Source organism: Malus sylvestris, chromosome 9, assembly GCF_916048215.2.
Source record: "Malus sylvestris chromosome 9, drMalSylv7.2, whole genome shotgun sequence".
NCBI lineage: Eukaryota > Viridiplantae > Streptophyta > Magnoliopsida > Rosales > Rosaceae > Malus > Malus sylvestris.
In genome coordinates, this window is record NC_062268.1 from 3,670,209 (window position 1) to 3,689,032 (window position 18,824).

Here is an 18,824-nt window from a genome sequence, read left to right on the forward strand (position 1 = left end):
CGTATCCAAATTACAACAAAAAAGAGGATATCCAATATACAACCAAACTACATAACCGATTGATATTACAGTCTAGTGTTTAGTGTAGTTACTTTTCACTCAAGTAATAATTTTGGGAGCGAATCAACAATTTATCATTTTGTTAGTAAAATGATAGTGTTAGTGGATTAAAAATTTATACTCGTTGGAGAAAAAATAAAAAGATAAGTTTGAATATGCGAGGGCATATTAGGAAATTTGATTCTGTTACATGGTTTAGGGTTTCAGTATAAAAGGGGTGGAGAAGGAAGGCAGAAGAGAAAATGGTGCCCGAGGCCGGGCGCTTCCCTCTTAAGGAAGAGGCGGCGTGGTATTCCACGGGAGAGGTTTATTCGTGGCGCACGTTAGTGCGTTGGGCGCACATTAACGACCCAACCTCTTTCTTAACGGGGAGGTTGCGGTTGGGGGTTCCATGGCCGCTCTGCTGCTCCAGTTTTTGCAGCATGCGCTGTCTGTTTGCCCTACATCTCAAATCTCTTTCCTTTTTTTTTTTCTTCTCTAAAACCCCAATTTTCTTGCTTCTAAAACCTATGAAAATCAATTCTTTTTTCTCTGGAACCCAATTTCTTGCTTTTAAAAACCATTTATTTCGTTCGATTTGAGGGATTTTTGGGTGATCTAATCGCAGTTCATTTTGTTCATGGTCTCTGATTTGAGGGTTTAATTTTAGGAAAAATAAAGAAGTTTGAAAATGATGAGTTTTAACAATAAGAAAAAAAATAAATGTTAAGGGGAATAGTAAATGTGATTTTTTTGTTATAGTGATCGTGAGTTTTTTTGTTAAAACTCTCTTTAATTTTTCATGTATTTTAGGAGAGATTATATTACACATCTCAAATTATTTTTTTCACATCTTTGTAATTTTTTAATATTTTCTACACATCACTAATATTTGATAGAAAAATATTAAAAAATATTAAAAAATTAAATGGATGTAAGAGAATAATTTGGAATGTATGAATATAATCTTCCGTATTTTAGTATCCCACAAGGAAATTACAAATTTGTCAAAAGGTAATCAAGCTTTTATTCTGACAACCAACAATTCAATTAGACAAATAAGCCGGGAGTTAAGTCAATTGGTTATAATATTATAACTACATCTCTTTGCACTCGAGTTACGTTAGTTGGTTAGGGTATTGTGGAACTCAGTTTTAATCTCCAGCGCATTAGTTAGGTTAATTGATGATGATATTATGACTTTTTCTTTACACTCAAGTTAAATTAGTTGGTTAAGATATTGTGGAACCCGAGTTTTAATCTCCATGGTGTGAGTTAAGAGTAATTTAGAGATATCATTCTCAAACAAACAAACATTACAGAGGTTGTCTTTAGACTTTAATCATAATATATATTTGCTTTTAAATAAATAAAATTTTCAAGATGCCCATCAAATAATTCAAGAAAAAGAGGCTTTGTGAAAAATTGATTGGGTTGACAAGATGTTCACTAAAATGCCTATGGTGTTGTTGTACATTTGTGATTTAATTTTTTTTCTTTGGTTCATGATTCAGAGAGCGTATTTGACTCATGAAATTATGCGGCAAGAGAAAAATGTCTTCTGAGCTCCAATACTTAAGGACTTTGATTGCTTGATTCAACAAGCACTGCCTGCTATTGCACCATTTCTCTTGAAGAAATTAAGTTCAATCGTGACACGTAAATCACCGTCGCCTTTGTCGTGTATAATACAACTATTTGTATTATGTATGCGAATCATTATCTCATAAGGCAACTTGTAAAGACTCGGGTTCTACTTCTGTAACATAAACGATGAGTGATGTGGTTTAGTAATATAATACATGTATAATAACATTGTGATTTATGCTCTTCTGGGATCAAGATTCGCGTGTGTACCTTTTTCAAACCTTGATCGTCGAGCTACATGGCGTATATGGCTTTCGTTCCTTCGCAAGTGTTCATCGATTCTACACGGTTGGGATAGTAGGGGTCCGGAAAACTCAATGTCACGCTTCTCTTCCGCAATGTAATCCTATTACGTTGTTGAAGGATAAGTCATAGTAATTAAGCGTAAAGCATTTGGATCAACTGTATCAAAGATGATGGTTTTGTTCTATGTTCTTACCGTGTTGTTTCCGGCATCATCTGGCTCTTCTGTACTAGTAAGTTCAGACGCGTCGAAAGTTCTAAGCTTTCGTATAGCCATCCTGCCAGTTCTATGTCCTTGTTTTAGGTCATATGTACTCCTTGCGAAATTTGCATCAAGTGCACTGAACTGACTTTTCGAGCCGTCTGAAACTGCGGATTGAGTACCATCCTCAGTTCCCCTTTTAGCCCATGCAAAACCGCTTGCTGCTGAGGTTTGTACGGAAGACAATGTACTATCTCCCAGTGATGCATTCAACTCGCAATTCTCCGAAACTGTATCAAATTGCGGTTTTAGATTAGATTCGCGGCGCAGAAGCCCTCCTTTCGCCCTCAGGATAAGTGGGTTACCACCATTCATTCTACGAGCAGATTGAGTATGATCGTCTTGCCCATCCTGCACACCCAAAGGATTAATCATTCAGTTAGAACTAGCTTGCTTCATGCTTCATGCTTCATGCTTCCATAACAAAAAAACACACACTCCCACATGCGCAGGCGAGCATGATTAGACATAGAGAAAGACCTCTTTTGGTGCCAATTTGGCGGAACTATTTGACTCGAGCAAGGCCTTACGGACTCTCCTTGGTTTCCTTGTCTCTCGTGCTCGAATACCAGGTTTTTTTCTGAATAATGTAACAAATACAGCCGTCTAAGTAAACAATTGAAATCACTTCTAAGTAAACATCGCAATTAGAAAAGAAAACACCCGCAGAGTCCCACTGACATCTGAATTACAACCTTAGTTTAAACGAAAAATTTTACCTTTGTGATTCCTCCCGAATTTTAGCATCCATTTCTTTGGTAGGAGGATACTTTGGCAAATGTGACGGATCGCATGCATAAGGCTTTGTTTTGAAGTACTGCAATAAGAGATGCCAAGACAAAGAAGTAAATCAGCAAAGGCAGAATTTTTTATGGTCTTAAGAACGTCTCTTCAAACAATGTTGAAAGTAATTTGCCGTCATAAAGTTTTGAGAGTATATTTTTGAAGAAATGTACCTCGGACATTAGGGCAGAGGAGACAGTCCCGCGTTTGTAAGGTTCTACCGAAAGAAGATTCTCTAACATGTCTACTGCGGTAGTTGGAAATTCTTTACACCTCTCCCTAAGAGAACTTTCGTAAGTGTGCTGCGGTTTAAACATAGTTGCGTGAGGAAGCTTTGACGTTTTCCAGTATTCTTCGGGCGGCGAACCACAAAGCTTGAAAATTTTGTGCAGTTGTTCGACCTATAAAACGAGAGGGGAGCTATTAACTTCATCTCGAATTCTAAATCCCATATTGCTAAGGAGGACTCTATTTAAAATCCATAATTAGAGAAACTTTTAGCGTTGGACGTTAACGTTGTAAGTAATCACCTCGGTTCTTCCTTTAAGGATAGGCTTTCCTAGAAACAGTTCTGCAAATACACAGCCCACGCTCCAGAGATCCACCGAAACTCCATACTCAGTTGCCCCCATCAAAAGTTCAGGAGGACGGTACCACAAGGTCACCACACGACTTGTCAGTGGTTGCTTGCTCTTTGAGTTAACGACATTAGCCAATCCAAAATCTCCCAACTTTAGAATCCCATCGTCGTTTACCAAAATATTCGAGGCCTTGATGTCTCGATGCATAATACCTCTTAAGTGACAGTGCTCGACTGCGGATAATAGCTGCCTCAAATAACATTTAATCTACACAGAAGAAAGACCAACCAAACTTATTGACTTGTCTGGCAATGTTCAAACGGTTCAACAAAACTTGTTAGGCAAGAAACTAACCTGCATGTCGCTGAATTTGATCTCGGGACTAGCTACAAGTCCTGCAAGATCGTGCTCCATGTACTCGAATACGAGATATATGCTATTTGATGATCGAGATGTTATTATGCCCTCCAATTTCATGATGTTCGGATGATCAAGCCTGCGAAGAATCATAATCTCTCGAGCCATAAACCTAATACTCTCTGGTTGAAAATTGTCAAATCGCACTTTCTTGAGTGCAACAATCCTCCCAGTTTCGACTTCCTTAGCTCGGAATACACTGCTGTATGTACCTTGTCCAATCTGCACGCATCGAAATGAACTACTGTAAAAAATCAATAAACTGTAAGCAAATTCCAAAATTTTAAAAATGTAGGGCAAAGCATTAGAAACTACCATTGAATTACATCAAGACCAAAATCCCATTACAAGTTTTTGAAGGCTTGCACATTTAAACAAACTAAAGATGTGCACTTGCAATTAGATTTATTAGTGATTAATTAATAATGTCATTAAAACTAATGGAAAATGGGAAGATGATCCATGAAAATGTACCTTTTCCAACTTCTCGTAAGCATCAGCTTTGAGGGGGATCCACCCATAAATCACCTCGCCGGCGGCGGCGCTAAGCCAAGAGGGCCAGCCGGCGGAGACTTGCTCAGCCTCCAAAGAAGAACGACTGGAAAAACCCAACCTGAAGCTAAAGGCGCTACCTTTCCCGCCATTGTGACTATTATGGCTGTGATAAGACCCCTCCTTCTCTTTCCTGCTCTTCTTCGACTCTCTCCCGCCGACGACGCTCCGATCCTCCGACACGTCGCCCGGTCGATGATTCTGCGGGTCCTTGCTACCACTCTTCTTAAATTCCGAAGAGTTCGATTTGGACTTTGCTTTGGATTTGGATCGGCTGACGTTGTTGTTGGTGGTGGCGGCGGAGGCGGAGTTGTCCTTTTTCAAGGAAGATGAAGAGGGCTGGAGGAGGACGGAGCCATTGTGGGAAACTGCGGCCGAGTACTCGTAACAAGGAGAAGCCGTGGCAGCCGCCCTCTTGGAGCTGATGCAACCCATTCACCGCCACCGCCAAATCCCGCCAGCATCTATCGATCGGATAATGTGGGGGGGAGATCGCCGATGGATCGAACGGCGGAGATCGGGAGAAGGGTCGATAAGGGGGAGGGGCACCCCTACAGCGTGAGGGCAGTCTCAAAAATGGGTTCGCATTTTCTTCAAGCCAAAGAAAATCGAGAAAACAGAGGCGGCCATATTTGGGTGGTTGTCCCAACGAGCCGGTCGTCCTCCCTCCTCGGTTATTGCGAAATGTGCGGGGGGGATTATGAGGATGTCGCGACTAACGGACCGGAAACAGAGGAAGCAACAGCAACATCGTTTTCACAGTCGACATTGATTTGCGTACGTGGGTCCCTGTTTTTCTTCATCTTTTCTCTTTCTCTGTTTTTGTTTTTGCTTTTGTTTTTTATTTTTGGGGTTTGTGATTTGGGAAAAGAGGAAAAGGTGGGAAATGTAACCGTTGTTGTTTGTTGGTTGCTTTCATGCTTTCATGGTGTTTGGTGCGGTGTACCTGGTTGGACAATGGACAGTCAGTCGCACAGTGACACGGAAAAGAGAGAAAAGGGTAGGAAAGTTTAGAGATGGAAGCTAGTAGGAAGTACTTCCGCACACAAGTGCTTCTTTTAGAAGCATTTAAAAAAAACATGAAAGTACTTTCGTGGCGCGTCTTCAGAGAATATTTCCACACTATATAAACGTTTTAAAAATTTTTTCTGACAAACATAGTCAAAAACATTTTGAATTATCAGAAAACACGTTTAGTCATTCCAAAAGCTATCAGAAAACACATTTAATCATTCCAAGAGCATGTCGCCTAAGAAACTTGAGAGAGAGAGAGAGAGAGAGAGAGAGAGAGAGAGAGAGTGAGAGAGAGAGTTGTGTGATGATGAGTGATGTTGTATGAAATGGGGAGATGAGGGTGGTGGTGATGGAGGTTGCAGGCCAACTACCCAACAGCCTTGGTGCTGTGTATGATTATATATCCAGATGCAGGCTATATATTATTAGCTTTTTTGTCGCCCCTGTATTTTTGTTTGGTTTTGGATCTTTGGCTCCTCCACTTGTTCGATAGATAAAATAAAAGCAATAAATAAATAAAAATAAAACACACAATCTTTCCTAATCCACATCAAATTGTTTACAATATACGTCTGTGTTAGCAGACCATGCTATTCAATGATTACCAGTTTAAATTCATTAATTCTTTTTCATTAAATAGTACGTGAATTAAAAGTTGTTACCTATTATAATCCTAACGTATTTCCTCACTCTCCGTCACTTGTGACTTGAGCTGATTGAAATGTTTAATGTTTGTTAATTAAAGTTGTGCTAAATTTTATGAGTTGGGAAATAAGCAATTTCGGATTAGATAAATAAATAATTGGTTCAAATTATTGAGTGTTTCAGTTCCTTATGTAAGCTGTTCGACGTTGGAACAGTTATTTGGACGCAAACACTCATTTATGACGTGTTTACTAACTCGAAATTAGAGAATGAGGATCCTCTCCGGGCCTCTTTACGAGGATCCTGAGAATCCTCAAATCGTGTTTATTCGTCACACATCGGGCGATCAAAAATCATTGTTAATATTCTTATTTTAAATTCAATATGAATAATACATATCGAAAACTGACCGTACGATATACAATGTATTGACACGATTTGAAAATTCCTAGATCCTTATAAAGAGGATCCGGAGAGGAACCTCCTGGGAAATTAGAACACATTTTCGATTTATTTTCGCAGTCAAAATACAAACAACATCCCAAATGGCAAATGAGTCGTCCTGCTTCAACTTCTTTTGGTCGCTTTTGTGCCGCTCATATAACAGCCCACATAAGCAGGTACCAACAAAAAGTATGAACATCTCAAATGAGCAATTAAGCAGAAGCAAGCAGGACACAATAGCCAGGTAGCTTTGCTTTGTTCCAGTAAAAAGAAAAAGCCCAAAAACGTGCCTGTACCCGGATGTCTCGTATTTGCTATATCATTGAACGGCACACGAGCTTATACATGAGAAATGTAACCAGAAAGAAACAACCAACATAGACGGAAATAACTGAAAAAATCCAGGTAGATTCAAAGCACATTTATACATCAGTTGTATACTTGTATATTCGCATTTCCTCGAGAAGTAAGTCTATATGAATACGACCCTATTTCTGCATTCGAATTTACAAATAATGTTGGGCCTATGCAGCCAAGCCTATAAACCATCCACATGTGCAGCAGTACATATCAAAAAGATCACACACCTTCTCTGTATTTGTTCATTTTGCATCGTGTTAGTTGGTTGGACTTGAATACTGACCTTTACTTAACGGATTTCACCAAAGCACTTTAAACAAAGATTTGTTCTTCTTTTAGCTGAAGAAGTACCGGTCTCTGGTCATTGTTTCCATATTCTCTCCCTTTGAGTAGGGTATGCTGTGAAGCCCCAGACGCTGGTGGTTTTAACTGTGATGCACTATTATTGGCCGTGTTGTGGCTGCTGTTTCTTGCTGCTGGAACATCATGGTTGTGTTTCCCCTCATATGTAGTGATGACGGCTTTGGCGTCAGTGGAAGCTCTCTCAACATGCTTACGGACATTGCATCCCGCAAAAGTGCATTTGTAATAGCTTCTGTAAACAAGTTAGTATTAGAAAACATGCTCACAAAAGGAAAACCATTTGGAACCAAAAACATTAGTAGTAAATTCTTCACGTATTGTAAATGTACGCTAAGGATGTGACGCTCTAAGATCAGAAAGTAGTTGTTTCTTAATCAATCCGAGCATAAGTAATCGTGAATTCATCCCAATCTCTAAAGATTTTTCTGAATTCAACGCTGTATATCATCTAATGGTTCTTGATTTCACCTCCATCCATTAAACAATATGCAAAATTCTCGGAATACTTAATTGCCCTTTTTAAATTGTGGCCAAGAAACATGCAAGCCTATTAATTCATTAATAGTGAATATTAACATGTCAGAAACAATTTAGCAAGAACAACCTGCTTGCCTTTGCGTATAATGCAATCAGTAAAACTGAAAATAAGAATAAGAAACATTTATATGGAGGAAGTTACCACCTTGGATGAGGATTCCCTTTGACCACCTTTTGCCCGTACTTGCGCCACCTATAACCATCATCTAAAAGATCAACTTCACTCCTTGTTTGCACAATGATTTTTGGTTCTGTGACCGTCTTATGTGGCAAAGCTACCTCAGATGCGCCAACGTCTATGTTTCTGCACTCACATACAAGGATACTTGAATATTAAGAAGAAAGAAATGTAAACAATATACTATGATTTTATGCAAAATGATAGGCTTGAAAATACCTTCTCTTTGCATTAGGTTCATCAGCATCTCCCTCTTCTCTACTTTCCCCATCGCCCAACTCTTCATTGTCATTTTCCCCCGGTAACTGTCCAGGAGCGGCTTGAGTAGATTCTTGATCCATCTCACGTCGTGAGTACGAAGCTACATTTTCACTTGACCTATTTGAATCTCCAATCCTTCTTTGTAATCCATTTTCAGGCTTAGGCCCATTCAGATCACCATCTTTTGGGCGTTTACTCGGTTGAGGGACTTCATGGTTATGCTGCCCTTTGTAGATAATCTCAGTTATTTCGCCATTAGGAGAACGCTCGACTTTCTTTTTGACAGGGCAATTCATATGTGTGCACTTGTAGTAGCTTCGAGGAAATTCACTGCCTTTAACCTGCTTCTGCCCATATTTCCGCCAGTTGTAGCTATCGTCTGCAGGTCTATCAGTGGATGAAGGTTGGTATTTCTTATCAGAATGAGATGCCTCTGGGGATTGCCTTGCAGAACTTTTAGTATTAGATGTTGAGGGCAATGTCTGCTGCTGTGAAGCTTCATTGGGCATTAAGGATAGTTGACGTTCCTCTGGCTCTGTTGGGGATGCTACTGAAGAAGGTTGATACTCAGGTTGCATGTACACACGAGATTGGGCTAGTGCAGCTTGAGCAGTAACCTGTGCCAAGGCCTGCTGGTGTGACATTCCAAATGGACTCTGCATCAATATGAAGAACAATACATGAATACCAGATACTAATTCAAGTCAGCCACTTTCAGAAATCATATTGTAGTGTGTAGAAAGACAATGGGGAACGAAACACCAACACGAACATAGTTCCATATCGTCTGTCACAAAAATGCATCAACAAATTGACATGTTTAACCAGCTTTGAGGAACTTTTAACAAATTGTACAGGATGTTAAACGAAAGTCCCTTTCGAACAAGATTGCATCATACATAACCAAATCTAACCACACTAAACAAATAAACTCGTGATTGGCGAATCGAATAATATAAATTATGCTCAACACAGAGGCACAAGAAGCACCAACATACAGCTTTTGCAAATGGCATAACAAAGTTGATGTTTTGTAAAGAAATCTAACTTTCGTTGCACACAATTTTGTGAAGAAATCCATCATTTCGTGACAAAATTGGTGGAAAGAAAGCAACTTTAACCAAAACCCATCATTCTGCAATACCATATTCCAATACTCAACACAAAAGAAAGCACATTTTACTTTAACTTTGACGTAGCAGCCCAACAGTAACTAACCAAACTCTCACCAACCACCAACAAAACAGAGCAAACCCAAGAGTGACAGTAAATTTCGTAGAGATTAGATAAAATTTACCTGAGGTGAATAAAAGCCAGGCGAGTTGAGCAACCCAGAGGGGCTGAGCCCCGGCGGAACAGTAAACAATGGCGGCCGAGCCACCGCCAAACTCATCGGCCTGCTCTGCTTAAACCCGGAACTGCCCTCCCCGCTTTCGGAACCTCCGCCTGATTTTCTCAAACCATCAGCTGGGTTCTCGGTAAAAAAGCTCATCCCCCTTGTGGAACCCACCGGCGAGCCCATAGCTCCGGCTAGGAGCTGAGAGAAGGACCTGAAATCCGACTCAGGGTAGGTGTCGAAGAAGTTCGAGACCAGAGTCATCGGGCCCGGGCTCGCCCCAGATCCGCCGCTGAAAAAGGCCTCTGCGGACGGCCGCGGGGGGAGTGTTATCACTGGTCTTTGCGTCGGCAGCAGCGGCGGTGCTGAAACTGTGACTCTGTCAGAGTCTTGGGTTTTGGCGGCCATTGATAAGTATATCAAGCAATCAAGCAATCAAGCAATCAAGCAAGCAGCTTTTTCCTCTGTTTTTCTCTCTCTAAAATCCTCTGTTTTTCTCTCTCTAAAACTCTCTGTTTTCCTGTGTTGTTTTTGCTGCAGGTGGTGGTGTTTGCTTGGTTTTGTGCTCTGCTTCAGAAGAAATCGATTGGGTTTTTTTGGTGGTTTCGTGCTGTCCCGAACTTCAAGTGGAAAGTCCACGGAGCAGAAAATGGACAATGACAATTATTATTGGTTTTTATATTTAATTTTTAACTCTGTTTAATTAGTTTAATTAAAGGAAAACTAATTAAAAGGGTTTGAAAACTTTGAGTTTTAATGATAAGGACAAAATAAAGGGTAAAGTGAATAGTACCAGAATTGACTTTTTAGTGTAAAAATGTGGTTTTTCGTTAAAGTGAACAGTACCGGATGCTTTTTGTTAAAGCTCCCTTTAATTAATTAATTTTTATATATTTTCTGGAGATTTTATGGTTTAGTTATGTCCAAATGGCAAATATGCTCCAAGGTGAAAATTTGAGACCGATGGAAGTTTGGGACTTCAATCTTTTGTTGCCCTACGAGACCGGCAACTAGGGTCAAGACAACTTAGACAACCCACAACACAACGAAAACATTAGGGGTCGTCTAAGGTTGTTTTCAAAATGATTGGCATCTAAGGGCTCATTTAAAGTTGCAATGGAACATCTTTATCATCGATAGTTTTGAAGTTAAATCTTTTACTACAGTGTATTATGTTTGGAGGGAGTGGAACAACCGTAGATTCAAGAACTCATGTCAACCCGTTATGTGGTTCTCAACTCAATTAAGTTCACCATTAGACTTCCATTGAATTCTTTGAAAATCACTCATTTCGCTGCTAATTACTCTACTTTACGGGAATGGAATATAACTATGAATAGTTAGTGCTTATTTTTGCTGCTTTGATGCAGCGTTGTTAGCTTTGCTATCTATTTTTCTTATAGCTGCATCTCTTTGTTGCGTATTTGTATTTTCATCTACTCTTTGCTGCTTGTATTCTTTTTTTCTTATCAATATATTTTATTTATAACAAAATGACTAAAATTTGTTTTTTGAATTAATTTTTAGTAAAAATGTAAGTAAATTCTGGAAAGTACTTAAAGTGTTTTTGGAAGCCAAAAATATTTTTTTTATAAGCGCTTTCAGTTATTTTAAAAACACTCCCGACTAAAACACTTCTAAAACTTCGCTCTATTGCAAAATACTTGTAATTCAATTGATTAAAAATATTTACTTTTGTATATGAGTTATGACTAAAGTAAAAAAAAAAACTCCATTTTACAGCTTCTAACTATTATTAAGGGAAAATTTACATGTACCAAAATGAAACCTTAAAATACCAATATAATGATATACACTCACGAGAAATTTTTAGTATGCCCGAAACAAAAAATGCTAGACTATATGTAATTCTACAAGTATAACACAAATGTGAAAATACATTGCATGTAATACAAAGCTTTGTGAAAATGCGGCAACAGAGGGACCCACGACAGATAAAGCCCACTCTGATTAGGTTATCATCATCAATTGTGATGGACCCAGTGCTTCTGATTAAATATCAAATGAAGGGAAGATATTAGGAACCGGATTCCCTCCGGATTCCAAACAACTGAGCACCCTGAGCAATAAATCAGATACGTTGAAATTTGATCTAACGGTTACAATTATTATAACTTTAGAGGAGCCTCTTATTTGTAGCCGCTGAATTAAATTTCAACGATCTAGTATCATTGCTCTCAGTTTTTGGGGATCCGGTTCCAAGATATCCCCAACTTTTAATTGGAGGCAGATTCTCTACCCTCCCACTTCCTGTGTCTTCCCGCGCCCTCCTGTTTTATGTGATCACGGTTAAACCATGTCAACATTTTATATATATATTTTTAGAGATCATAAGGCAAAAAAAAAAAAAAATATAAAATATTGACGTGGCTTAACTATGACCACATAAAAAGAAGAGCACGGGAAGACACAGAAAGTGGGAGGGCAAAGAATCTGCCTCCCTTTTAATTTTAGGAAAACAAATGAAAATGGCTTGAAAACTTTGAGTTTTAATGATAAGGACAAAATAAAGGGTCAGTGAATAGTACCAGAATTGACTTTTTAGTGTAAAAATAAGATTTTTCGTTAAAGTGAACAGTACCGGGTGCTTTTCATTAAAGTTCCTTTAATTTTCTTACATTGTCCTTTTGAATTTAATTATTCTTTTTCCCAACCAAAAAATTAATTTATTATTCCTATATTTTAAATTTTATATTTATCATTTATCACCTTCTTTATTTTTCTTTTATTTTGTATGAGGCCATGATCCTTTTATATTATCAGCCAACGCAAGCAACCGCCATTGAGCTCTGACTTTTTGACATCTAAATTTAAAACATTAAAAAGAAAAAAAAGTAAATATGTTACACGCGACGCTCTCAGTTTTTAATTATATATATACATTTTCATGAATAATTGTCAAAAATTAATTTCGTCGCTACAACTAAATTTGCCCGGTAAACTACCCCAGAGCTCCCGGCGAAGTGTCGAAACGTGGCAAAAGAACATTCTAGCAGTCGCATTGAAGAAAATTCGAAAATCGACATTAATATTTGTTAACAATTTTGATCAAAAAATAATAATATTGTGTTAGCTGTAAAACTAGGCGTGGATAGTTAAATTTGTTGACGTACGCAAGGTTTGCACATGTTTTGAAATTTGAGAAAAAGGTCAATTTATAAACAGCTGGATTCGCTTGCTTCGTACGCTTTACAAATCCACACCACGAGTATCGTGTATGGAAAATTAGTTCTCATTGGAAGGATTGTGTGTAATTTATCAACTTTTAGGATATTTGGCCAGTTAGGTTAGTTGGAGCGGAAATGTGTCATCTTATACATATTTTTCGTAGTTTGAATGAGTTAAAAGTAGAATATCGTTTGAAACAGTGAAAAATAAAACAACATTCCATCTTGGATTTAGTCATTGTTTTAGTTATTTCGTCAATTTAGTCCCCGTGTTTTCAACTTTGCCAATTTGGTCCTTGTGTTTATCTCTGTGAGCCAATACGACATTTCCATCTAATATTTGCAAAAAAATTATTTATTTGATCTAAAATATTTAAAAAGGAAATCAAATTAAAAATAAAACAAAAATTATTCTCCTCCCTAACGTTACTTCCCTCTGTTTTCTATGTCATAACCTTATTAATCTTTCAAATTGGAAGTTTTTTCTCTTATATGTGTTATTTTTTATTGATTTGCATTTTTCTGTAAAAATAAAGGGTGATTATATCTCTTATAATTTTTCTTATGAATTTTTTAACAAAGATTGAATGAAATGTCTTTAATTGGCTAACAGAGATAAACACAATGACTAAATTGGCCAAATTGAAAACACAAAGACTAAATTGACCATATGGCTATAACACATGGACCATTTTGACATTTAAGCCTTTTCACATACCTCCGATGCCATGCTAGTAGTATTACCGTAATCCTCTTTGACCTTCTACCCTCCTCAACTTAATTCCATTTCTTGATTTTTCTTTGATCTATTAAATTCAGAAGCTAAGAAAATGGAGTGTAAGAGGTAAAAAGAAGAGTTATGAAACTAGAAACTTGAACTTAGGTGCAAAGAGACAGACGACTCAAATCAGCATGACAGTGCATAGTTGAGTGTTGAGTGAAAATCCATTTCATGTATGACGTGTGTGTGACTTGAATAAGAGGTAACCCAGAAAGTTTAAAGTCTGCCAACTGTAGAACCCCCATACCAATAATAGAAGCAGAAAGGTGGGACTTGGAGTAGTTGCATTAAACTTTGGTGGGGATCTTGGATTTTCATATTTTGGTAGTTGGGGGCAGCAACAGCAAAAGGGACATTATCATATCTCAAATTTTCAACCAAGTTGTGCTCCTCAAATTAAGATCTTCTATGGATTTTTGTGTCCGGAGTTAGATGATTCGAAAACCTAAACCACTCATTTTAAATTTTACGGCTTCTATCCACACATACAAAACGAAAGGTCCGAATTTTTCTCTTAAGCGATCCGAATCTTCGTATGTGTTGTCTCTAGACACAGATCCGGAGTAATTCGTGATCCGCATGTTATTATATCATATGAGCGTATGGATTACAACATGGTCCCATCACAAGCTGCAAATTGTCAACTTGTATTTAATTTTTGTGCATAAATGTTTATTTCTGGTTGCACAAAATCAAATTTGTTTAGCCACAAATTTCAATTTTCTTTCCCTTTTTGACAAAAATATATAACGACGTGAATAGTACTTGACTCCTCTCAATAGCAGGAGTTCCTCCTCGGAAATGGGAGTTCCTGCTTTCCATCTAACGATTGTTTGACAAAATGGGATTCTCTCTCCTCCTTTTTCCATTCCATTCAATTTCCTCCGCTCATATTCTCTATTTTATCTTTTTTTTTCTATAAAAAATTAATATAAAATGTTGATGTGACTTAACCATGATCATTTAAATAGAAGGGGAGAGAAAAAAAGAGGAAAGATAATTCCACTCCTAGTTTGACACACAGATAGAGATTTTCATTTTTGTGATTTTGACGGGATGTTTATGTATATATGTTAAGCTTTGATTTACACAAAGGGGAAACGACTCTTTGCATGAAAGGAGCTTAGCAGTGTCACGACAATATAAGCTACTGTAATTTTCTAATAGGAATTGATATCTTGAGAAAGATTCATAAGAGGAGCAGAAAATTTCACCTTTCTTCTAAAAAATTTACCTTTTAATGGCAAAATACGTACAAAAACAATATACACTTCTCTTACAACAATGGACGCTATGGACCTTACACTTCCTAGTCTCAACTCTTCAACTAGTTCCAAGGCTTCAAGCAAATACAAATTGGCTCATCAAATGGGGTTCTACAGAACGGTGCAAAACCGTGGATGGAAGATACATTTGCCCTTTCAAAAAGCATGTCTCTACAATGGAGATGGAGATATCACATTCTTGTCTCGTAGAAGTAAGTTGTGGAGACGGCCTGACCTTCAACATCGTATGTACGAACCAGTCTCTGTCTCTTGGCAGGACCCTCGAGCCAACAGAACTCCAAATGGAACGACAATGATTCTGCAACATTGTTTCCTACATCACAAGGGCATCCCATGTACATGCCTCCGGGCAATAGAGTCATCTGGTAACCTCCGTTGAAAGTAATCAAGTTGTCCAACTTGATTCCCGTCCAAGGCACATTAGTGGTAACATCACCCGCAGCGGAGGTGGAAGTGATGCCCTGACATAATTTATGAATGATGGGAAATGAAATGTAAGAAAAGACCGATACTTAGCAAAATATAAACCAAAAATAATAGGTATCATTACGTTTTTTGAGTAATGAGTTCTTTGATTATTTGCAATTTTATCAATGAAGCATTTTGATTTTACGTTCCACGTTCTTTCAAGAGGGATTTTATTGGAGTGGAAGATACCTGAATAACTTGGCCCTTATCATCCATCTCAAGTGTTGCTACGGTATCAGCTTCAGCCGTTGTTGATCCATAAACACCGCTTCGTTTTGTTACTGAGTGACCTTTCCACGTACCAAGAAATGGCACAATCCTGTCTGTGTTTTCCTGATACCATTCAAGGAAACTTAATTTTATATATCACAGCCAAAAACAAAAACGTAACTATAAAAACCCAAATTTCAGTGCTACTAGCTTTCTTTGTGAAACTTACCACATTATTGTCGAGGGCAGGAGGAAGAACTGCCCCATCTCCTCTTTCCTCCAGGAAGATGACAATCATTTCGATAATGCCTTTTGGGTCCATGATGTGGAAAGCTCTTATTCGCATATCTTTGTCTAGTGAATGCAGACAACTTTCGCATACAATTGCAGGACGACGGGAAGGAAGCTTTAGATTTCTACACAATGAACAAAAATTGAAGAAGACAAATAGACATAGAGTTAGTAAAACAATTTCAGTTAGAAATTCGACGGAGATCAACATATAATCATGAAAGAAAAGAAACAATGTTGACCAAATGCACCTTAACTCGACAAACCAATGGACGAGGAACATGTTTTTACACAAATTACTATAGTCTCATTGTTTATAGTTTCATCAGGGAATCATAAAGAACATCATTTGAGGGAGGAACCACTCACTTTGGTGATTCTTCACCAGTGTCATCATCCCCAAGAACCCCTTGTCTTAACACAGTTTCTAACATCCCAGCAGTCTGGTACCTTAGCGAAAAAGCTTTCTCATCGGGGAAGAAGCCAATCTGTAGACTAATCACAATGGATGTTCAACAGAAAACAAGTCATCGTAAAAACTAATCTCTCAGCTATATCTTCACAGGCAGTAACCGATTAGCGATCCTATCCCCAAACACTCGGAAAACCTCACCTGTTGATACTTGTCCACAGTAAACATGTTGGTTTCTTTAATTTTGTATTCTGCCCACTCCACCTCATCATCTAATTCAGAAAACGACGTGCTTGATGGAGCCTGCATAATATATAATCTGCAAAGCAAGATATCATCAAATCATCAGAACAAACTAATAATGCTCACTGACATTCAATACACAGTTTGAATTTTGTCCAATCTTAAACTTTTCGCTATCCGAAGCTTACGTTTGAATGAGACTGATGAGTTCACCTTCCCCATAAGAGCTAGCTGCAAGCTTCGTATTCACTTTATGCAACAGATTCCCAACAGTATCAAATTGCTACAAAACCACTCAAACTAATAAATAATCAGAACTAATCAATCATGAGGACCCATCTGACTCCTCTTAAATGAACATAATTTATCTGTTTGGCTGCCCAGAAAATGCAGGAACAAAAATTCAATCTTTCACTAACGAATCCCAGAAACCAAATTAAGGACCAACCAACCCAACAAAATTACATGCATTTTGCTCAGAAGTTTTAAAAGTATTGCAGCCTTGACAAACAAAATATAAAACAAAAGACCATTTTGATTTCCCATCTTTTGCCTCGTGTTCTCAGCAACCAAACACGTGACAAATTTTGGAGAACAAACCAGATACTTACAAAGAAGGAACCTTGCCAATTGCCCACGTTGAGCTTAACAAAGCGGCGAAGATTGTCGATGCTCATGGCTTCCTCGCTGGGCTTTCGAGCTTCGTCTTGAACTGAGGTGGAGGACGACGAGTTGGAAGCTCGGATTAAGGGGCTCCGGATTGTAGAAATGGGGCGAGAAAAGGGGTTTGGGGTGTGAAGGTTGGTGGGTAGGAGTTGGACTTTGTTGAGGCTCCGTGGGTTGGGAATGGGAGGGAGTGAAAGTGAGTAGCAGAAAGTGGAAGCCATGAAAGCAAAGGTAGGAGGATTCTGAGGAAGAAGAGCTCAGCAGAGTACAAATGGCTATTCTGTTTTATCATCTTATCTCAAAATTGGGCTTTTACGGTATTGAAAGAGTCCAACCTCAAAAGCCCATTTTTTTACAACAATAAAAAAGCCTTCAAAGGCCCATGCTTTTTTTTTTTTTTTTTTTTTGTTAAAATCATTTGGGTAAAGCTTCTGTAACGGGTTGACATGATAATAACAAGTTACTTAAACAGTCAGATCAATTTTCATTTGCCAAACACAACAAAGACATGACATGACATGAGAAGTGAATTTGCGAATAAGTTTGAGCCGATGTATTTCAGTACAAAAAGTTAACGAATCAAGCTTGAGTTGAGTATCATGTTAAGTTTACATTTATAAAGCATAGTTTGCTCAGTTTCCTTACAACACATAACTCAACAGTCTAAACAAGATACTAATCTACTAGAACAAACATTGATTTTATGGGGGTAAAATTTGAGGGGAAAAAGTGGACGAACTTGAATCAACAAACAAACAAACGAACAAAAACGCGGACCAGACCTAGCTAAATAGCGGCCGAACGTCTTGAACTTAGATCTCATCAATCTTAGGGCTGGTTTGGTATTGTTGTGCTTTGAAAGAAAACTGTTTTTACTGTGTTGTGAGAATAAGTAGTTGTGAAATAAATCAGCATAGTGTTTGGTAAACTTTTTTGTAAAAGTGCTTTTGAAAAAAAAAAGCAGTATTATAGTGTTTGATAAACTTTTATGTAAAACAAATGTGAAAAAAAAAAGCTGGGTTTTGCAGCTTTGTGTTTTTTATTTTTTTTCACCCAAAACTGTCAGAAAAAGCTGAAGCTGACTGTTTACCAAACATAAAAAAAGCTTTTATGGCCACTTTTTTCAGAATCACCTCAGTACCAAACCAGAACTTATTCTCTTGCGGGAGCCTGCCTTGATTGATGTCCTAGGCTCGTAGCCAGCGACGGAAAATACTAATTAAAGAGAAAGGGAGTTGACCTCATCTTGTTTCCAAAGCCCTTCCTCATATTTATACCACTTGATAATCCCCAGCAGATCGACCCTAATCCTTTGGCACATGATGCAATGATCTAATTGCATGCAGGTTGTAAATCTTTGCAGCCGAGCAGACATGTTAAGAATAACCGGATCAAGTTTGTCAAGAATTTCATCGTAGTAAGAAGGTGGAGATATTTCAATTACAAGGCAATGTGATATATTGAGAACCTGCAGGTGGCGTAAGCCATCCAATAGAATGAGTAAAGCCTCCTTCCTCATCTTCGTGCACCGGAGGCTTAAGACGTTGAGACGTGAAGAGATGAAACTAGGGTTGAAGCGAATAGTCTAGTACACTCACCCTGAATGATCTTCAGTTC

General features: G+C 38.1%; 3 protein-coding genes across 4 annotated transcripts; all 3 read right to left on the bottom strand.

The window, feature by feature from the left end:
- Positions 1-1,364: 1,364 nt before the first annotated feature.
- On the bottom strand, positions 1,365-5,541 carry LOC126582235 (cyclin-dependent kinase C-2 C-like). Of its 2 annotated transcripts, none has more exons than XM_050246293.1 (9): positions 4,447-5,541; positions 3,910-4,194; positions 3,505-3,822; positions 3,148-3,375; positions 2,911-3,008; positions 2,672-2,771; positions 2,126-2,542; positions 1,897-2,032; positions 1,365-1,798 (listed from the first exon to the last, which is right to left on the bottom strand). In XM_050246293.1, exons 1-9 carry the CDS (start codon positions 4,957-4,959, stop codon positions 1,764-1,766), a joined length of 2,130 nt encoding a protein of 709 aa, XP_050102250.1. In that variant the 5' UTR covers positions 4,960-5,541; the 3' UTR covers positions 1,365-1,763. The 2 variants fall into 2 exon arrangements, with proteins under 2 accessions (XP_050102250.1, XP_050102251.1); XM_050246294.1 differs by having other exon boundaries at positions 3,910-4,213; positions 4,447-4,636.
- Positions 5,542-7,015: 1,474 nt separating this feature from the next.
- On the bottom strand, positions 7,016-10,296 carry LOC126582236 (probable WRKY transcription factor 3). Its single transcript, XM_050246295.1, has 4 exons — positions 9,624-10,296; positions 8,285-8,982; positions 8,033-8,191; positions 7,016-7,582 (listed from the first exon to the last, which is right to left on the bottom strand). Exons 1-4 carry the CDS (start codon positions 10,068-10,070, stop codon positions 7,300-7,302), a joined length of 1,587 nt encoding a protein of 528 aa, XP_050102252.1. The 5' UTR covers positions 10,071-10,296; the 3' UTR covers positions 7,016-7,299.
- A 4,550-nt stretch (positions 10,297-14,846) lies between these two features.
- Positions 14,847-17,477, bottom strand: LOC126582237 (uncharacterized). Its single transcript, XM_050246296.1, has 7 exons — positions 17,153-17,477; positions 16,730-16,824; positions 16,500-16,617; positions 16,256-16,374; positions 15,825-16,011; positions 15,575-15,718; positions 14,847-15,378 (listed from the first exon to the last, which is right to left on the bottom strand). The coding sequence occupies exons 1-7, from the start codon at positions 17,426-17,428 to the stop codon at positions 15,088-15,090; spliced, it is 1,230 nt and encodes a 409-aa protein (XP_050102253.1). The 5' UTR covers positions 17,429-17,477; the 3' UTR covers positions 14,847-15,087.
- Positions 17,478-18,824: the final 1,347 nt, after the last annotated feature.